The 17,678-nt window shown below is 39.5% G+C and overlaps 3 protein-coding genes across 3 annotated transcripts; all 3 read right to left on the bottom strand.

The window, feature by feature from the left end:
- Positions 1-5,004: 5,004 nt before the first annotated feature.
- LOC132273182 (uncharacterized) lies at positions 5,005-5,922 on the bottom strand. Its single transcript, XM_059774201.1, has one exon. It carries the CDS (start codon positions 5,920-5,922, stop codon positions 5,005-5,007), a length of 918 nt encoding a protein of 305 aa, XP_059630184.1.
- A 3,285-nt stretch (positions 5,923-9,207) lies between these two features.
- Positions 9,208-13,212, bottom strand: LOC132273181 (uncharacterized). The gene is made up of 5 exons (XM_059774200.1): positions 12,752-13,212; positions 12,022-12,610; positions 11,216-11,866; positions 10,947-11,066; positions 9,208-9,300 (listed from the first exon to the last, which is right to left on the bottom strand). The coding sequence occupies exons 1-5, from the start codon at positions 13,210-13,212 to the stop codon at positions 9,208-9,210; spliced, it is 1,914 nt and encodes a 637-aa protein (XP_059630183.1).
- Positions 13,213-14,228: 1,016 nt separating this feature from the next.
- LOC132273180 (uncharacterized) lies at positions 14,229-14,861 on the bottom strand. Its single transcript, XM_059774199.1, has one exon. It carries the CDS (start codon positions 14,859-14,861, stop codon positions 14,229-14,231), a length of 633 nt encoding a protein of 210 aa, XP_059630182.1.
- Between the last annotated feature and the right edge of the window lie 2,817 nt (positions 14,862-17,678).

Raw genomic sequence — 17,678 nt, 5'->3', positions numbered from 1 at the left:
TGTTTTTTTTCACTTTTCATTTGTAGTTCAATTATTACAAAGCTTCGCTACATAAGTGTGCATAATGTATAACTAACTAGAGAAGTATATTCAGCAATCCATCTAGCTCATACAGGGTGTTGCATTTTATAAATTAGACGCAGAGTAGGTGAAAGTTTAGGTTCTACATGAACATTCAGTCAGTTGCTTCTCATAGGCACTTTTTACAATTTTGTTGTTTCACTTTGCAGATTAACAACAATGGCATTTATTTATTGTGCTTCAGTGAAGAATGGATTGCTATAATTATTGCCGTGCAGTTTCGGATATGTAATAAGAAAGGATGTAAGACACATAATGACGAGATAAATGGCAGTTTTATGTTCATTTTCATGTTTTGACTTTGGACTTTGCATGGCCTCAATTGTTCATGGGCGGTGTCCCTTGTTGATTGAATGAATTTTGTGGGCGGTGTCCCTTGTTGAATTAATTTCGTGGGTGGTGTCCCTTGTGTTTATTGTGTTAGGTTCAATTTTGTAAATGTCCATTTTTAAGGGGAAATCATGCCGGATTTTCGAAAAAAAAAAAAAAAAAAAAATTCCAAAAAGGCATGTGGTTGATTTTTGAAACTTGAAATGGATTTTTGTTATTTCAAGGCATAGTAGAATGCAGCCGTTCCGTGGGAAAACCTAACTCTGCTTTATATTTTGCTACTATAGGTAATATCTTGCTTTGGAGTGCAAATTCATTTTTTTCTTTTTTCTTAATGCTTCTTTATATCCTTTTTTGCAGAATCATAAACTATTGTCAACCCAGTACCATGTAATCCATATATGCTCTTGGAAGAACTGGCACTACATTGAAGGCCATGGCAGTAAGTTGTGGGCAGTGGCACCAGTGGGATTTATAGGAAGCATTCTCCAGTTTCTGCTACTCTAGGAAGCTAGTTATCTCTAAGTTAATCAAATGAAGGCCTATACAACTATAAAGAAGTGTGCGTACATTTTATGAAATGAATTTTAGTGATCTCCAGTTGTGTGTACATTTTATGTAAGTATAATGAAGTGTGTGTGTACACACATATTATTTTTAAGGAATTTCTAGCTCCCTATATGTGCAAGTATATATGTGAATAGCATAACAACAATTTATTAAGTTTGTGATGTACAAAAAAAACTTGTGGTCTGGTGTGTTATTTATGATTGATTAAAATCTTACAAAATATTTTCAAGTACTTGTTTGGATGGCAAAATTTTTTCTAGCAGGTTGTTTGGTTATCAAAATAAATACTCAACAAAAGGGGAAATGGTGTCATGAGTTAACAATAAAAAACATTAGCACTTTGATGGATCTCCAGCAGAAAAATTCAAACTAATTTCACTAAAGTAAACCCATTCACAAGCTTCAATGACCATCAAACCTCAACTCTGACCAATTCAAGAAGATCAACATTTTGGCTTTGCTTCTTGTTAGTTTCAACTACAAGGACCTCTCTCTCATTCATAGTGAATTTATATAATATACATATATATATATACATAACAAAACAAAGTTAAATGGAGTGCAAGCTAAAACAAAAAGATAACGGAGTGCAAAAATCTCCTCATTGAAAGATTATTACAAAGTTAAATTTGTAATTTGATTGCCACTAATCATGTTTATGCCTCATAAACATCCCACATGATCTTATTTATACATGTAAATTTATTTATAATTTTTTTTCCCAACTCTTTTAATGTTTTGATATATATATATATATATATATATATATATATATATATATATAAAACAAATTATCTCAAATCATAAAGAAAAATGGACTATTACATATAAATTTATAATTATATTCATATATATAATTATTTAAAACAAAAACAAAACAGTCTTTACCAAACAAGGTATCCTGTTATTGATTCAGAATTGTTGACAACAAAACTAACTTCCCAAACGTGTTTTGTTTTCAGATTCCTTAAAACGCATGCCATTACCAAACGCGTTTTCATGTTTTTGATATACAATTATAAAAAACAAAACAGTCGTTACCAAACATGGTTCTGATTTCTACTAAAAACATATCAATACCAAAACGATTGTTTTCATATCATACCAAACCATAACATATAGCGTTATCGCCATCCAAACGGGCCCTTAGGGTTTTGTATCTTCATCCTCTTCATCCTCATGGACCGATTTCGTAGTCTTCCTGATGATCTACTTCTTCAAATTCTCTCCTCGCTTCCCATGGAAGACATTGCTCGTATCAGTGTCGTCTCAAAAAGACTTAGACATATCTCTATATCTATTCCAGACCTCAATATTAGTTTGGGAGAGTTGCGCGGCACCCGAAAACATCTTTATAAGGGGATAAATAGGTTGCTTACCCTCCGTAAAATTAATGGGGCCACCATACGATGTTTTCGTCTGCTATGTCAACTTTATAGGCCCAAACATGTTAAAGGATTTGATGCTCATGTGAAAAGCTGGATTGCCAATGCTGTTATGTGTAACGTCCAAGAGTTCGATTTAACAATCTCTGCCGATATTATTATTTCTCAAAGAAGAGAGAAGAATATCTCGGATATTGTTTTTTCCCTGCCAATATCCATCTTTTCTTGTCCATCTTTAACGGTCTTTAAATTGAAACTAATCAATGTTATTCTCACAGTGCCAATATCTTCTGATCACATGATTAGTAACGGTGTTTGGTTCAGTTCGCTTGAGGTTTTGTCTCTAGGAGGATTGAGACTTAATCAGGACTTACCTGATAATTGGGTTTCATGTCTCTTCCCTCGTCTTAAAGAGTTGAATCTCGAAGGGGTCGAAGGAATCACCAATCTCAACATCACCAGTTCATCTCTTGAATGCTTAAGTATTTCAAATTCATGGTTGGGTCACCCTGACAAAATCAGCGTGTCTACTGAGAGTCTTGTGACCTTGTCCGTCAATTGGCTTCGTGCTTACTCTGCCAAATTAATGTCATTTACAATGCACAGTGCGCCTAAACTTCAAAAATTCATGTGGAGAGGACAACAGGCGGAAAACTACTACTTCCAAGGGAGTTTTATGTATTTACAGAATTCGACCGTTGGTGATACAAGTACTTTTGAATCAAGTCCAAATTACGAAAGTTTAGTATTTCAGCTTCTTCCATTTGTCAGCCGAGTCAAATCTCTGAAACTAGAGAATTGGATTCTTGAGGTAATTATCTAGCTATTCATTTATAATAATGATTCGGTACTCTCAAACATAACTTTAATATATATATTTTTCTTTAACTATGTCATCAATTCAATTGGAGTTCTTCCACAAACTAATGTTTTTGAATTTTCAGGAGCTGTTTAAAAAAGATGGTCTACCCTATATGATTAATGTAGAAAACTTGGATATACAAGGTTGTTGTAAAAGACAACATAAAATTCCTGCACTGGCCTTCTTTCTGGGAAGATTGCCTAATCTGAAGACGTTGAGTGTGAGCTGCATAGACTACATTCACTTAACACACAAAGTAAGATTAGTAACCATAATGTATCAACTGTTCAATCATTTTTAATCCTTCCTCTTTTTTTCATTTTTTTTTCCCTCACTTTTTGTTTTTAACATCATTATTTTTCTTGTTTCAGTCAACAACACCAGTATCTGATTTATACTACTGGGAATCTCAAGATCTTGAATTTCTACTTTTTATGAAGACAGCAAAGATTGAGATTACAAGAGAGGAATCTGAAATTGGACTCGTACAATATTTGACAAAGCATGCAAAATCACTAGAGAAGATGATAGTCATTTTATCCCAAAAGGAAATTGGGAGAGCAGTTGATCAGATTGTGGAAAAGTTAATAAGATTCAGTAAGAGTTTCAATGAAGGAGCACTACATTTTGTGTTAAAATAAGAAGCTGTTATTTGTGGTGAAATTAACACTTATATGTGAGTTAAATCTTGAAAAGTTAGATGGGATAAACAATCTCAACATTATTGGTTCATCACTTGAGTGTTTAAAGCATTTCAGAAATGAGGATTGATGGAGTCAGAAAGGCTGCAGAGATGATATTTATGTAACCAGGTATACTACAAGCTTGTGTAGAAAATTCTTATTTACTCTTTGTATACCAAACCTTAAAGAATTCATGTGGAGAGGACATTCATATGCAGACGACTACTTCCAAGGGAGCTTTACTTGCCTAACATTCAAAATTACAGGCTTATGAGTTTATCAGTTCAAATTTTTTTTTTTTTTTTTTTTTTTTTCATTGGCAAGAAATTTACACACTCGCTTGTCCCTATAGGAATTCGAATCTTCACCTTCCATTTTGGGAGATAGAGGAGATACCATTAGGGTACACAACACACAGGATTGCACACACCAATAAATATTGATTTCAAAGCTGATTTTTGTTGCTCTGCAATTTTAGGAGCTGTTTGAGGAAGATTTTCTGCTGGATATGTTGAATAATGCGCATAACTTGAAAATACAAGCTTCTTGTAAGAAAATTTTCCAAATCCCTAAACTCTCTTCTAATCAAGTTAGCAAAGCCATTATCATACTCCCAAATTTATTTTATTTTTAATGAAGATGTGTTGTATGATTGATTGGGTGAAATTGGTCTAGTCACTGGTAAACATGACAACAACTATGTGAGAAATATTTAATTTGACTTTAAGGCTGGTTTGTTTGACCGTAAAATAATTTATTTGTAAAATAATTTCTAACACTTTTTCATGTAGAATATTTTCTTTATTTTTTTATTTTTCGGTGTTTGGCAAAAGTTTTGAAAATATTTTTTTTTTGAGGAAATCAAAATTAGGAAATCGAATGATTGTTTTTTTTTTTTTTTTTTTTTGGGTTAAATGGTAAGCTTTATAAAGAAGAAAAAAAAAAAAGAATGTACAAGTGAGAGCACTTGGAGCAAGCAAACAAGTAGCTCACAGGGCAAAATACAACAAACACTCATTTAGTCTAGGCCTCTGTCAAGCTCCACAAACACAAAACAATGAATATCCTCAATCCTATCTTTTAACTCCAGAACTTAAGTAAATGAATTTGCACACCAAGTGTGATTTCTTGCAAAAACACATCCCTGCATGAAAAGCTGCAGCAAGTCCTCTTGCTCACCCATGAGCCTGAGCTTAGCACCTCGGTTCAGCTTCAATGATGAAAGCTTTGCTCGGATACAACTTTTGATAAGGCAGATGATGTGTTGTGGTGATGCAGCTCGATTCTTAAATGCCCTGGCATTTCTTTCAAGCCAAATGAAGTAAACTGCCGCATTGAAAAACAACTTGTGGATATTGAACTGTCTTGATCTCCATGTACTAGAACACCAAGAGATTAACTCTCCCCAACTTCTTGGTTCCACATAGAATCCTGCAACGTGTTGAATGAACCTCCAAATATGTGCACTGAAACTACAATTGAAGAAGAGATGGTCCAATGACTCTGCATCAGAGAGGCAAAGATAACAAGCATTGGTGTAGTGCTTCTTCCTCATTGGCTTAGTATCTAAAGTGAATAATTTGCCCCTACATGCAAGCCAAGTAACACAACTATGCTTTGGTTTGTTAATCTTGTACCAAAGCAGGTGTGACCAAGTGAATAAAAGTGATGGTGGAGATTGATACTTGATTGTATGTGAGAGTGAAAACTGCTTAGTAGGGCCTGGTAACCAAACAGTTTCATCATTCTCTGAAAAAGGTGTGGGAATGTCCTGCAATTGAGAGGTGAACTCATTGGATTGTAAGAATTGTTGATACTGTAAATTAGGTGGAATCACCCACTGATTAGTGAAAATTAGGCTATCAACTTTAATACTTGAATTAAGTTGAAGAATTTTCATATCAGTTAGGTGAAGCTGATCATAAAATGGACCATTTGGAAGCCAGTAATCCAACCACAAACTGGTGTCAGAGCCATTCCCAATTTTATGCTTGATGAGCCCCCTTGCCATTCCCCTCAGCTTCAATAATCTTTTCCAAAATCCTGAACTTAAAGCAACAGGTTTAGCATTCCAAATTGACTTGGTCTTGATTAGATATCTCCTAGTCCAGGCAACCCAAAGAGAATCCTTCCCTAAGCACAATTTCCAAATGTGTTTTGAGATTAGAGATTAAGTTAACCATCCCAATATCTGGAAATCCCAACCCCTCTTGATTATTTGAATTGCAAACAGCACTCCAAGCCACTTTTGCACCCCTTTTCTTTAACTCAATACCAGACCAGTAAAATGATCTGATAATTTGATTGATCTGCTCAATAATCCTTTTTGGTAATTATAGGTGTAAAATTTCGCTCAACCAATAATGATTGAGAAAAATAAAACAACTCACTCAAAAACAACAAAGATGAATAGGAACAATGTATAGAGAAGTGTAGAATTGCTTGATTCTTTTATTGGAGGTCTAGGCCTCTATTTATACATAAAAATTGGTAGAGTTAATGTAGGACTCGCGTTGCTTGTCCTCCAACTCTTCCCATACATGAATTTCTTTATAAATATAGTTCTTTCTATTGTATAATATTTCCTACGCAGAACTTGCCTTGTATAGAACTTCCTATCAAAGAATTCTCCTTTTTTGGTAAATCTTTCTACTGATAGGATTTGTTCAATCTTGGACAACTGGGCTGAATATACCTTGAACCAGTTGGGCTTGAATAATGGGCCGGATGTTTAATATTAACATGTTGGGCTGATAATCTCTTTATTCGGGTTTCAACAAGGCTGACAGTCAGATAACAATAGTATTGGGCTTGTGAATAGTAACCTTGGACTAGTATCAAACTCAATTTGGGTTTGAGCGAGGTGGGCTTCGTAAACTTATCAAGGATAAGTTTATATTTGAGATGATGTGTACAGTTCTCATTGGAGGGAGATTTTTCCCTCCACACTTTGCCCCCAATTCCCCTTTAATTGGATTACGGCTCCTAATTAAAAGGGAATTGAAGTTGTGCAGTTGCTACTTTCGCACGAGGCGTTTCCATTTGTGTCTATTGTTATTCTGACTCAAGGACTTCTTCAAGACTGCTTTCACCTTCATTGCGCTCGTTTCGTCCCTTTGCGTCCTTCTCATTCTCATATTACCAGGTTAGTTCTTCACTATCTTCTTCCACTCTTATATTATGAGTACTTTGAATACTCTTGAACATATAAAAATCGTGGATTCTGAGTCCACGCCCTCATCTTCCCCTAACCTTATTAGAGTTCCTCCTCCTAGGGTTTCAACCTTCCTTAGATCGGCAAATGACTTGGTCACTCAGCCGGATGTTTCCTTACTTCAGGCTGAGACATCCACCTCTAGGTCGGATAGTATTTTTACTAAGGAAGAACGAGATGTGATTTTATCTGTTCATTGTATTACGTTCTCCATTGAATTAGTAATGGAAGATTTTGAGATTCCCGAGGGGGTAGAAATAATAGAATACCCCAAGGGCGCTGATTTTTGCGCCGGCGAGGGCGTCGGGGATGACGAGTTACTCCTATCTGTTGGGCATCTTAACGCTCTTCGGTTCCCCCTTTATCCTTTTTATCACTTAGTTTTTAATAAATTGGGGATTGCTCCCCTTTAAGTAAACCCTAATTTCCTTCGAGTAATCTCGACACTCCTGATTCACCGACGGCTGGAGAGTCTTGATCTGACTCTGGCTAATTTGCTGAACACTTATACTATTTCCAAGCATGGGACCGAACCTGGTCGCTTCTATTTCACCTCTCCCTTGCATCAGAGGATATGTACGGACCTCCCTACTTTTGAAAAGAAGTGGAAGGAGAGGATGATAATTATTAAAGGGAGATAGGCTGTACCTCAATCGAGCAAACTCCCGATCCCATGCAAGTTTGGGAAATTAGGTATAGAATATGTCCCCTCTTTACATAAAAATTGCTCTCGTTGTTTTCCATATCGAGTCTTACTCTTTCGGTATATTTATGAATTTCTTGGTCTTATTTCAGTGACATTTCCTTCCTCTGTTGCAAAAAAGAGACTTTCTTTCCTTGAAAGTAGAGTCTGGTGCGAGCCCCCTTCTGTCGAGGATTTGCTTACTTCAACTAACCTTAAAGAAATCGCATCCCGAGCCAAAGCTGCAGACCTCATGGATCTATCTCTACCAACCTTTGACAGCTTTCCATTGACCGAGGAAGAAATGCAGAGGGCTGAAGCCCAAAAGAAGAAAATTGTTGAAGCTTAGCCTTTGATAGTCGTTAGGTCAACTGAGCACGAGATAGAGGTTGAGGAACCTCCTATGAAGAAGAATCGGTCCAATCCTCCCTCCCATGGCAAAGGTAAGACCCCTTCTAAGAGCAAGGAAAAAAAACCTAAAGAGGTTGAGCCAGAAGATGAAGTCAGAGCTTACGTCCTGGCTGAAACTGGGACTCCTTGGACACCCTCATTCTCTAGGGCTGATAAGTCAGTCTTGCACTCTGGAGATTCTATGATCACTGACCCATCAGCTACATTGGCAGTGGCTTGGGGAATGTGGCTCCCTAAAGATGAGGAAATTATCAGCAACATGGGGCTGGAACAGTTGCTTCCCTCTGCCCCCGTTCGTGCCATAGAGGTTTGCTCCACCCTATCTCCCTTGCTTTCTTATTTCTTGTTTCCACTATACTCATATGGCTATTTCTGTTGTTTGCGGATGTAGGGTCTGTATCACACTATAGCCTTGTGTGCCACCGCTGAAGCCCAATCTCTCTCAATCAAGAAGCTGGAGAAAGATCTTGGTTATGCTGAGAAGAAAGCCTCCAACGCTATCTTGAACTTAAAGGTAGCTTCGGACGCTAGGGATGTTTACAAAAAGCAACTGGCCACTTTTGAAGCTAAAGTGGCGACCCTGAAAGCTGAGGTATAGTGCTTGACCGATGCTCTCAACACTTGCATCATTGCTGGGAGGCAGATGTAAAGCCGTTATTCCTCCTTTGTATGCTTATCCAGTGCGAAAGCATACTGGGCCGGCTTTAATCAAGGATCAGGCCCCAAAACGACGGATCCTGATGCCTTTGATGCCAACATGGGGATATCCTTCCCTTATGATGAAGGTCCGAAGGCTCAGGAAGCTAAGGTTTTTTTTGCTGAAATGGTGAAAGCTCATCCTTCAAGCTCATCAACTCCTGCGGCTCCTAGTCCTTCAATTCCTCCAACGTCAAGTCCAGCTGTGATGGATGCTTTTGAGTCTGCTCTGTTTGATCCGAAGAGGAAATAGGAGCATGTAACCCCTTACTTTGTAATAGAACAATTTTGTTTTAGAATGATATAACCATGTCTTTTAGGCTGTAATGCCTTAATTTTGCCTCGAATGAATATTCCTGACTGCTTTTAATATTGCACAGACTTTGCTGAATGAGAATGTATTTTGATAAGAGAATAAGAGAAGTACCTTGCCTGAGGGTTTCATACTCGTTATAGTCCGAAGCAAAAATGAATAAGACATGAAGAAGGGATCTCCTTTGACGGTTTACCTGATACCAGAAGATTGTTTTCCCTCTAGTGATTTAACCGTCAAGGGAACCCTTTCTTTAATGGAGTTACGTGGGGTTGATATGTATATACTCGTTTCTTCTTGTATTTTTTCAATGTGGGACAACCTTGTGGCTCATACCACTATACTTAGAGCCAGTAAGTATGATCTCTACGGCATTTTAAAGCCTGAGACAATTGGTTCCTCAGTTCTGAGCTTGAGGAGAAATGTGTTGCACCAGACACTCGAGGTCTAAGGTGTTCTATTCCTCAGCATTGAGCTTGAAGGGAAGCGTGCGGAGCCGGACGTTTTGGGTCCGAAGTGAATAAATAACTTCCCAACGCTGAGGCTAAGGGGATGTTTGTTGAACCGGACACTTAGGGTCCGAAACGAATGAACTATTCCCCGGCGCTGAGCCTGAGGGGATGTTTGCTGAACTGGACACTTGGTGTCCGAAGCGAATGAATTACTCCCCGACGCTGAGCCTGAGGGGATGTTTGCTAAACCAGATACTTGGGGTCCGAAGCGAATGAACTACTTCCCGGCGCTGAGCCTGAAGGGATGTTTGCTGAACCGGACACTTGGGGTCCGAAGCGAGTTTCAGAAGTTTGTTTTTTTTTTTTTTTTTTTGGCTTGCAAATAATCGATTACGAGGCCAAAGATTCAGAAAATGATAAGAGGCCAAGAAAGAGAATAACAATGAATGTGCAGTCTTCCATTCGTGTTTGGGAGACTTTCTTCCACTGAGATTCTCTTCTTGGCGACCTTATGTGGTGGACTAGGTATATATCAACTGCATCCTTTTTCTACTTCTATTCGATGTGGGACATAGATGAATATAAGTCTATAATTCCAGTATTACAAAAAGGTCAGTGTAAGGAATGCCTCTGGTACTAGGCGTGGCCGCTTTCAATACCAGTGGGCCCTCCTTACACTGCACTCAACTATTTTAATATTTCCATATATAATGGAATGAAAAACGTACTTTTTTTATCGATGTGGGATCGAGACTAGTACTTTTCATATGGGCCAGAGCTTGGGGTTTTTGTTTGCAAAAAAGAATCATTATGGCCTTTTGATATCAATTACTATGGCCTTGATATTGCTTCTTGGCCTAAAAAGTTGGCATAAAAATTGCATAATGCGTTTTGGCATAAAAATTGCATAATGCGTCTTGGCATAAAAATAATTGTTATAGGGTACCAGTATAGCCTCCATTTTTATGGAAAGACAGAAATGAAGTAGAATTGTATCCCATATCGAATATGATAACAGAAAGAAATAACTGGACTGATAATGGGCATAAACAGCTTTATTTATGTGAAGAAATTCTTGCAAACTTATCTATTGGTAGTACCTTTTAAGGTGTATCGCATTCCAAGGACGCGCAATGGGATGCCCGTCTGCTTCGGCCAAACGGTATGCTCCCTTCCCCTCTACCTCGGTAACCCTATAGGGTTTGATCCATTTAGGCTCGAGTTTCTTTACATGAGTTATCTCTTGCTTCAAAACCCAATCGCCTACCACAAAGCTCCTGAACCGGACACGTTTGTTATCACTGCGGCGCAACTGTTGCTGGTACGAAGCAAGCCTAATTGCTGCAGCATCTCTCTTTTCGTCCAGGAGATCGAGGCTGTGTTTGAGCTGCTGCCCATTGTCCCTTCAAGTAATAAGAATGTCTAAAGGGTTGGAACGGCTGCCTAGGTTGGGATCACAGCTTCGGAACCATAGGCCATGGCGAATGGACTCTCCCCGGTGGGTTGTCGTGGAGTGGTTCAGTACGCCCAAAGTACCTGAGGGAGATTCTTGTACCATTTTGTTTTAAGTTTCTCCAACTTCTTCTTTAGACAACTGAAAATGGTGCGGTTAGTTATTTCAGCTTGCCCATTTCCTTGTGGATGACTAACTGTAGCCAGCTTCTGCACAATTCCATGTTCGGTGAAGAGCTTTCTTGTACTCTTATTGTCAAGGTTTGTACCATTGTCCATCATAATGACCTTTGGTACCCCAAACTGGCAAATGATGCTTTTCCAAAGGAAACTTTTTACCTGCTTATGGGTTACACTTGAATAAGCCTTGGCTTCCACCCATTTTGTGAAATAATCTGTAGCTAGTAGCGCGTATTCCTTTTGTTCCACGGTCTTGGGTAAAGGGCCCACCATATCAATCCCCCATTGTGCGAAGGGCCACAGATTTGCCATTACGTGCAAATCTTCGGCAGGTTGATGCTTCATTGGACCGTGGCGCTGACATTTATCACATCTGCGAGCGTATTCTTCAGCATTCCGAGCCAAGTATGGCCAAAAGTAGCTTTGAGTTAGAACCTTATGTGCGAGGGATCTACCCCCAGAATGGTTTCCACAATCTCCATCATGAATCTGCTTCAATACCACCAGAGCCTCAGTGGGCTTAAACATTTCAAGTAAGGGCCTGAAAATGACTTTCTGTTCAATTGATTATTGATGATGGCATATTTAGCTGCGATGAGTCTGAGCTTCCGTGCCTCAGTTTTTTGGTTTGGAAGAGTTCTATGCTTGAGGTAGGTTTCCAATGGATCAATCCAACATGGCTTTAGCAGAACGACTGGGATCACCATCACCTCTTGCCGAGAATTATTACTAGGTTCGTCTAAGATGTCAATTAGTATGATCCGAGTCAGATCTTTATTTGAGGATGACGTTACTGTGGCCAATTGATCTGCTTCAGCATTCTCAACACGAGGTACTTGGTTGAATTCGATTTGATCGAATCCTCGTGTAACATTCTCTACAGCTTCCTTGTATGCTTTCATCATTTCTTCTTTGGGACGGTATTGACCTGTCACTTGATTTACAAGAAGTTGTGAGTCACTAAAAACTTTTAAACACCGTACCTGAAGCCGGCTAGCCAATCGAAGACCAGTGAGTAAAGCCTCATATTTGGCCTCATTGTTAGTAACAGGGAAATTCAAGCAAATGGACTGCTGTAATTTGGTGTCTTCGGGTGTTGATATAACAACCCTAACTCCTGCACTTGTTTGGTTTGAGGAGCCATCGACCTGAAGCTCCCAGTGTGGTTTAGGGAGCTCTGGTCCTTCGGGAGTGTCCTTATATTCTAAGAGAAAATCTACTAAGGCTTGTCCCTTGTGTGACACTTTCGGCTCATAGGTTATGTCGAAGGAACTAAGCTCAATGGCCCATTTGCTAATCCTTCCAGATAAATCTGGCTTAGAGATTATACCCCGTATAGGGTAGTTGGTGAGTACCACGATGCTATGAGATTCGAAATAATGCTAAAGTTTCTTCTTCGTATAAACCAAGGCTAGGATGATTTTTTCTGCTTTGCTATACCGTGTCTCTACATCCGTCATTGTCTTACTTGTGTAGAAGACTGGGTATTGATTCTTTCCTTCTTCTCTAATTAGCACTGCACTTGTCGCTATGCTGGAAATTGCTAAGTACATAATAAGAACTTCTCCCGATTTTGGAACGGATATAATTGGAGGTTTAGCCATATACTGCTTTAACTGGTTGAGGGCCACCTGTTGCTGAGGTCCCCATATATCTTTGTTCTTAGATTTTATGGCATCAAAGAACGGTTTGCACTTATCTAATAATCGAGATATAAACCGGCTAAGAGCTGCGATCTGACCGGTTAAAACTTGCACCTCCCTACGAGTTTTTAGTTCTTGGTTTTGCATGAGGGCCTTAGCCTGAGTTGGGCTTACCTCTATCCCTCTTTTATTCACGATATGGCCGAGGAATTGACCTGACGATACCGCAAAGGAACACTTGGAAGGATTCAGCTTCATGTTGTACTTCTTCAGAGTGTCAAAGACTTCCTAGAGGTGTTTCGGATGGTCTTCCTTCTTTACACTTTTGACCACCATGTCATCTATGTACGCTTCAACCGTTTTTCCTAGCAAATTATTGAAGATCTTGTTAACAAGGCGTTGATAAGTGGCCCCGGCATTCTTCAGCCCGAAGAGCATGACCTTATAACAATAGGTACCCTTTTCTGTAATGAAAGCAGTTTTTTCTTCATCTTCTGAATTCATAGGAATCTGATTATATCCTGAGTACGCATCAAGGAACGTGAGCCTCTCGTAGCCAGTAGTAGCATATACCATCTGATCTATCTTTGGCAGAGGGAAGCTATCTTTAGGAGAGGCTTTGTTGAGGTTGGTATAGTCTACGCAAACCCTCTACTTCCCATTCTTCTTTTAGACGACCACCACGTTTGACAGCTACTGTGGATATTACACCTCTCGGATGAAACCTGTTTGCAACAACTTGTTCACTTCTTTAGCTATAATACGATTGCGTTTAGGGGCAAACCTTCGGTGTTTTTACTTGACTGGTTTGAACTCCGGATCAACCTTTAGGTTATGGCAGGAAACTAAAAGGTCGATCCCTACCATATCAGAATGATCCCAAGCAAAAGCTTCTGTATTACTTCGAATGACGTTGATTAATGCTTCATTCTCCTCGGATGTGGAGGAAGAGCCTAGATAAGTAACCTTCTGAGGATCGCCGAGGATAACTTCCATGGCTTTGAGGATCTCCTCGGTAGGCTTTGCAGTTTTTTCTTCCTCCTCTACCTTAAGATACTTGGGCAGAGGACTCTGTAATTGCTATTTGGGTGTAATTTTTGGAGTCATGCTTGGTTGAGGCTATTTAGGGAACCTCCTTGCTTCAGCCTGTGTCAGCATATAACATTCTTCGCAGCGACTTGATCTCCCCATAGATTAATAACCTTTTTTCCATCCGGAGACAAACACCGCATCACCTGATGAAGGGTGGACGGGACTCCATTCATTCGGTGTATCTAGCCTCTTCCTATAATGAGATTATAAGAAGAGTGGATCACTGTAAAGATAAAGTTCTCCTTCAGAGTCCTCTTTGCCGCGGTTATGGATAAGTCAATTACCCCAAGAGGATCTACTTTGGTGCCATCGAACCCCATCAACGGGCTAGAAGTAGATCGAATTGATGATGACGGGATCTCGAGCTGCTCAAAGACTGACTTTGTGATGATGTTAGCACTACTCCCTTGGTCTATCAAAACCCTCTTAATCACGTAGTTCGCCACTAAGAGACTAATGACCAATGGATCCTCATGGGGAAGCTGAACTCTGGATAGGTTGCCATTGCCGAATCCAATACTGATGCTGCCCGAAGTGATAACATTGACCGAGGATAACTTTCTGAGCTTATGGGCTGCCCTCAGCCTGGATCTGTATACCACCTCAGACTCTTGATCATCTTCAGATCTGCCATGTATTACGTGAATGACTTTTACTTGATTACCTTCTACTTTACAAGGGTTGACTTCGCGGGGCCTTACATACTCCTTTGCCGGGAGATAATCTGCCAACTCACCTCTGGCTATCATGCTCTCCACTTGTCGCCTAAGGGATCTGCAATCATTGGTATTTGTAATCATTGATTGAATGCCCATAATCTCGATGATAAACGCAATGCTTGCTTTTGTCCCTCTGCTCTAAGGGTTGCTTCATTGGCTGTGGGGCTGTGAACCTCATCTTATTCTCTTAGGAAAGCCGAGCCAGGGTAGTTCGGAGAGGTGTAAATCCTTCCTCTACCCTTTGCCTCTTCTCGGGTGCCTGGGTGATTGGCGTTGAGACGCGCTGGCTTTTCTGGATTTTTGAATTTAGAATTCTCTCCCGAGGCTTGTTCTCCACTGTCACGAAGGTGGCATGCTGCGCTCGGTGGGCTACATTTTCCTCGAGCCGGATGTAGATCTGGGCCCTGGCATTGAGAATCTGCATGTCGGGAGGAGAATACTTAACCAAAGAAGTATGAAACTTCGTCCCTTGAATCATTGCAAGTTTGAATGTCTCTATAGCTGTTGCAGGATGACAATCTGCTATTTCTGAGGCTTCCATATTGAATCTGGATAAGAAATCCTACAGTGATTCCCCTTTCTTTTGCCTTACGGTGAAGAGGCTAGCAATACTCTTCTTTTGCTTCTTATTACCACAGTATTGTGTTAGGAACACAGTGCACAGAGTTACGTAATCCAGGATGGATTTGTGTGGCCTATTCCTGAACCACTCAAGTACAGCTCCTGTCAGACTGGTAAGAAAAACTCTGCACATCCATGGATCATTACGATCGTCCAAGGCCATCTTTTGGGCGTAGTGATCCAGATGCCGAGAAGGATCTCCTGTGCCTTCAAACTGAGTAAAAGAAGGCATGGTAAACTTCTTGGGCCTCTCGACCATATATGCATCATCAGTGAAATAAGTCTTCACCAGGGAGTTTTTGTGTTCTCTGGCCATCTCAGTGGCCTTTTCTCATCGAAGGCATCCTGTACACCAGTGCCATCTGGAATACTATTGTACCATACCGTAAGCTTACGACTAGAATCGGCCTGTTCATCCTGTGTGTGGCGAGGAAAGTTGTCCGAAGCAATTGCCTCGGTCCTTGTCCTCTACTGTTGCTTATCCTCGTTCGGCTGAGCCTCAGTGGGTCGTGCCCCATTAAGTTGAGGCACGTTGACCGGAGGGATATTCTGATTAGGGGGTGGTGCTGCTGTATCACCGGGTGGTGGCGGTGGTGTCAACTGAGCCATCGCCGTTTGAAGAGTGTTATTCTGCTGTTGAAGTAAAGTGATATGGGCAACGCTAGCTTCGTTCGTTTGACGAAATACTTCAAACTGGTGCAGAAACTCTTCACGCATCTTCTGCATCAACTCCATCTGTTGATCGGCTAAAGATCCTCGGTTCGACATTCCAGATGGTAGCAGTAGAAACAAAAGTGGGAATATATTTGCATACACTTCCCACAGACGGTGCCAAAGTGTAGGTGTAAAATTTCGCTTAACCAATAATGATCGAGAAAAATAAAACAACTCACTCAAAAACAATAAAGATAAACAGGAACAATGTATAGAGAAGTGTAACATTGCTTGATTATTTTATTGGAGGTCTGGGCCTCTATTTATACATAAAAATTGGTAGAGTTAAGGTAGGACTCGCATTGCTTATCCTCTAATTCTTCCCATACATGAATTTCTTTACAAATAGAGTTCTTTCTATTGTATAATATTTCCTACGCAGAACTTGCCTTGTATAGAACTTCCGATCAAAGAATTCTCCTTTTATGGTAAATCTTTTTACCGATAGGATTTGTTCAATCTTGGACAACTGGGCTGAATATACCTTGAACCAGTTGGGCTTGAATAATGGGCCGGATGTTTAATATTAACATGTTGGGCTGATAATCTCTTGATTCGGGTTTCAACAGGGCTGACGGTCAGTCAAATAACAATAATATTAGGCTTGTGAACAGTAACCTTGGACTAGTATTAAACTCAATTTGGGTTTGAGTGAGGTGGGCTTCATAAACTTATCAAAGATAAGTTTATATTTGAGATGACGTGTACAAAAGCTTGGGACCAGAAAGAATGCATTGAGCTCAACATTGATTTTATAAGCACAGCTCTTCCAGTATAAGATATGAACCTAGATGTCCACATGGATATTCTTGATGTAATTCTTTGAACTAGTGTTTGGCAATCTCTAGCATTGATAGATGAGGGTGAAAGAGGGAGTCCCAAATAAGCAACTGGCAGTGAACCAGTTTCACATTGCAATAAGGACAGAATTGAGACCTTAACTTGGTTGCTAACCCTTGTGAAGAAGACTTGGCTTTTAGTGCAGTTGATTGAGTGAAGAAGATTGGTTTTTAGTGTAGTAAGAACTAGTGTATGATTGTTGTTGTTATATAAAATCCCTACGCTTCTCGCGCCGGGCTATTGGCTCTTTTCTCTGGAGTTATTTTGTTTCCAATCACTATGGTACATGTATAACGGTTCCTCTCATTCTCTTTAAAAACTATCTCTTTATTAAATGGCTCATTTCTTTCTCTTTCTAGACGCTCTGTTTCTCTCTTTAAATTCTCTCTCTAGACCGCTTTTTGGTCACTTTGTAATAGGTAGGGGTGGCAAATTATAACACAACAATACGACACGCATACGAACACGACACGAGTTAAAAAGGTTTGGGTTTGACATAAATGGGTTTGGGTTATAAAAGGGTTGATATGATTTATTCGTTTACTTAACCGTGTCGGGTTCCGTTTATGACTCATTTAACTCAACATGTTATAATCGTGAATATGACCTATATAATATGTTACGTGTTTAATTAAACCCAATTACTATAGATAGTTAAATCATTTCAACATAAACCTTGTCTATGCCTTATAATTATTCTTTTTATTTTAAATAATTGGGTTAATTATGACAATTTTT

The sequence above is a fragment of the Cornus florida genome, unplaced genomic scaffold (genome assembly GCF_030987335.1).
Source record: "Cornus florida cultivar Cherokee Brave unplaced genomic scaffold, ASM3098733v1 CherokeeBrave_3.0.0_Hap2_Chr09, whole genome shotgun sequence".
Lineage (NCBI taxonomy): Eukaryota > Viridiplantae > Streptophyta > Magnoliopsida > Cornales > Cornaceae > Cornus > Cornus florida.
Note: the sequence above shows the minus strand (reverse complement) of the source record. Positions and strands in the feature narration are given on the sequence as shown.

What these genes read in the sequence shown, in the direction of transcription:
- LOC132273180 (XM_059774199.1), bottom strand. Translation starts at nt 14,861, where the DNA reads ATGGGCATTCAATCAATGATTACAAATACCAATGATTGCAGATCCCTT.
- LOC132273182 (XM_059774201.1), bottom strand. Translation starts at nt 5,922, where the DNA reads ATGGCAAGGGGGCTCATCAAGCATAAAATTGGGAATGGCTCTGACACC.
- LOC132273181 (XM_059774200.1), bottom strand. Translation starts at nt 13,212, where the DNA reads ATGAAGCTGAATCCTTCCAAGTGTTCCTTTGCGGTATCGTCAGGTCAA. An exon ending in ATGACGGATGTAGAGACACG is followed by an intron (nt 12,611 to 12,751) that starts GTATAGCAAAGC and finishes TTTATCTGGAAG; the next exon opens with GATTAGCAAATGGGCCATTG. An exon ending in GTAATAATTCTCGGCAAGAG is followed by an intron (nt 11,867 to 12,021) that starts GTGATGGTGATC and finishes TCAATTGAACAG; the next exon opens with AAAGTCATTTTCAGGCCCTT.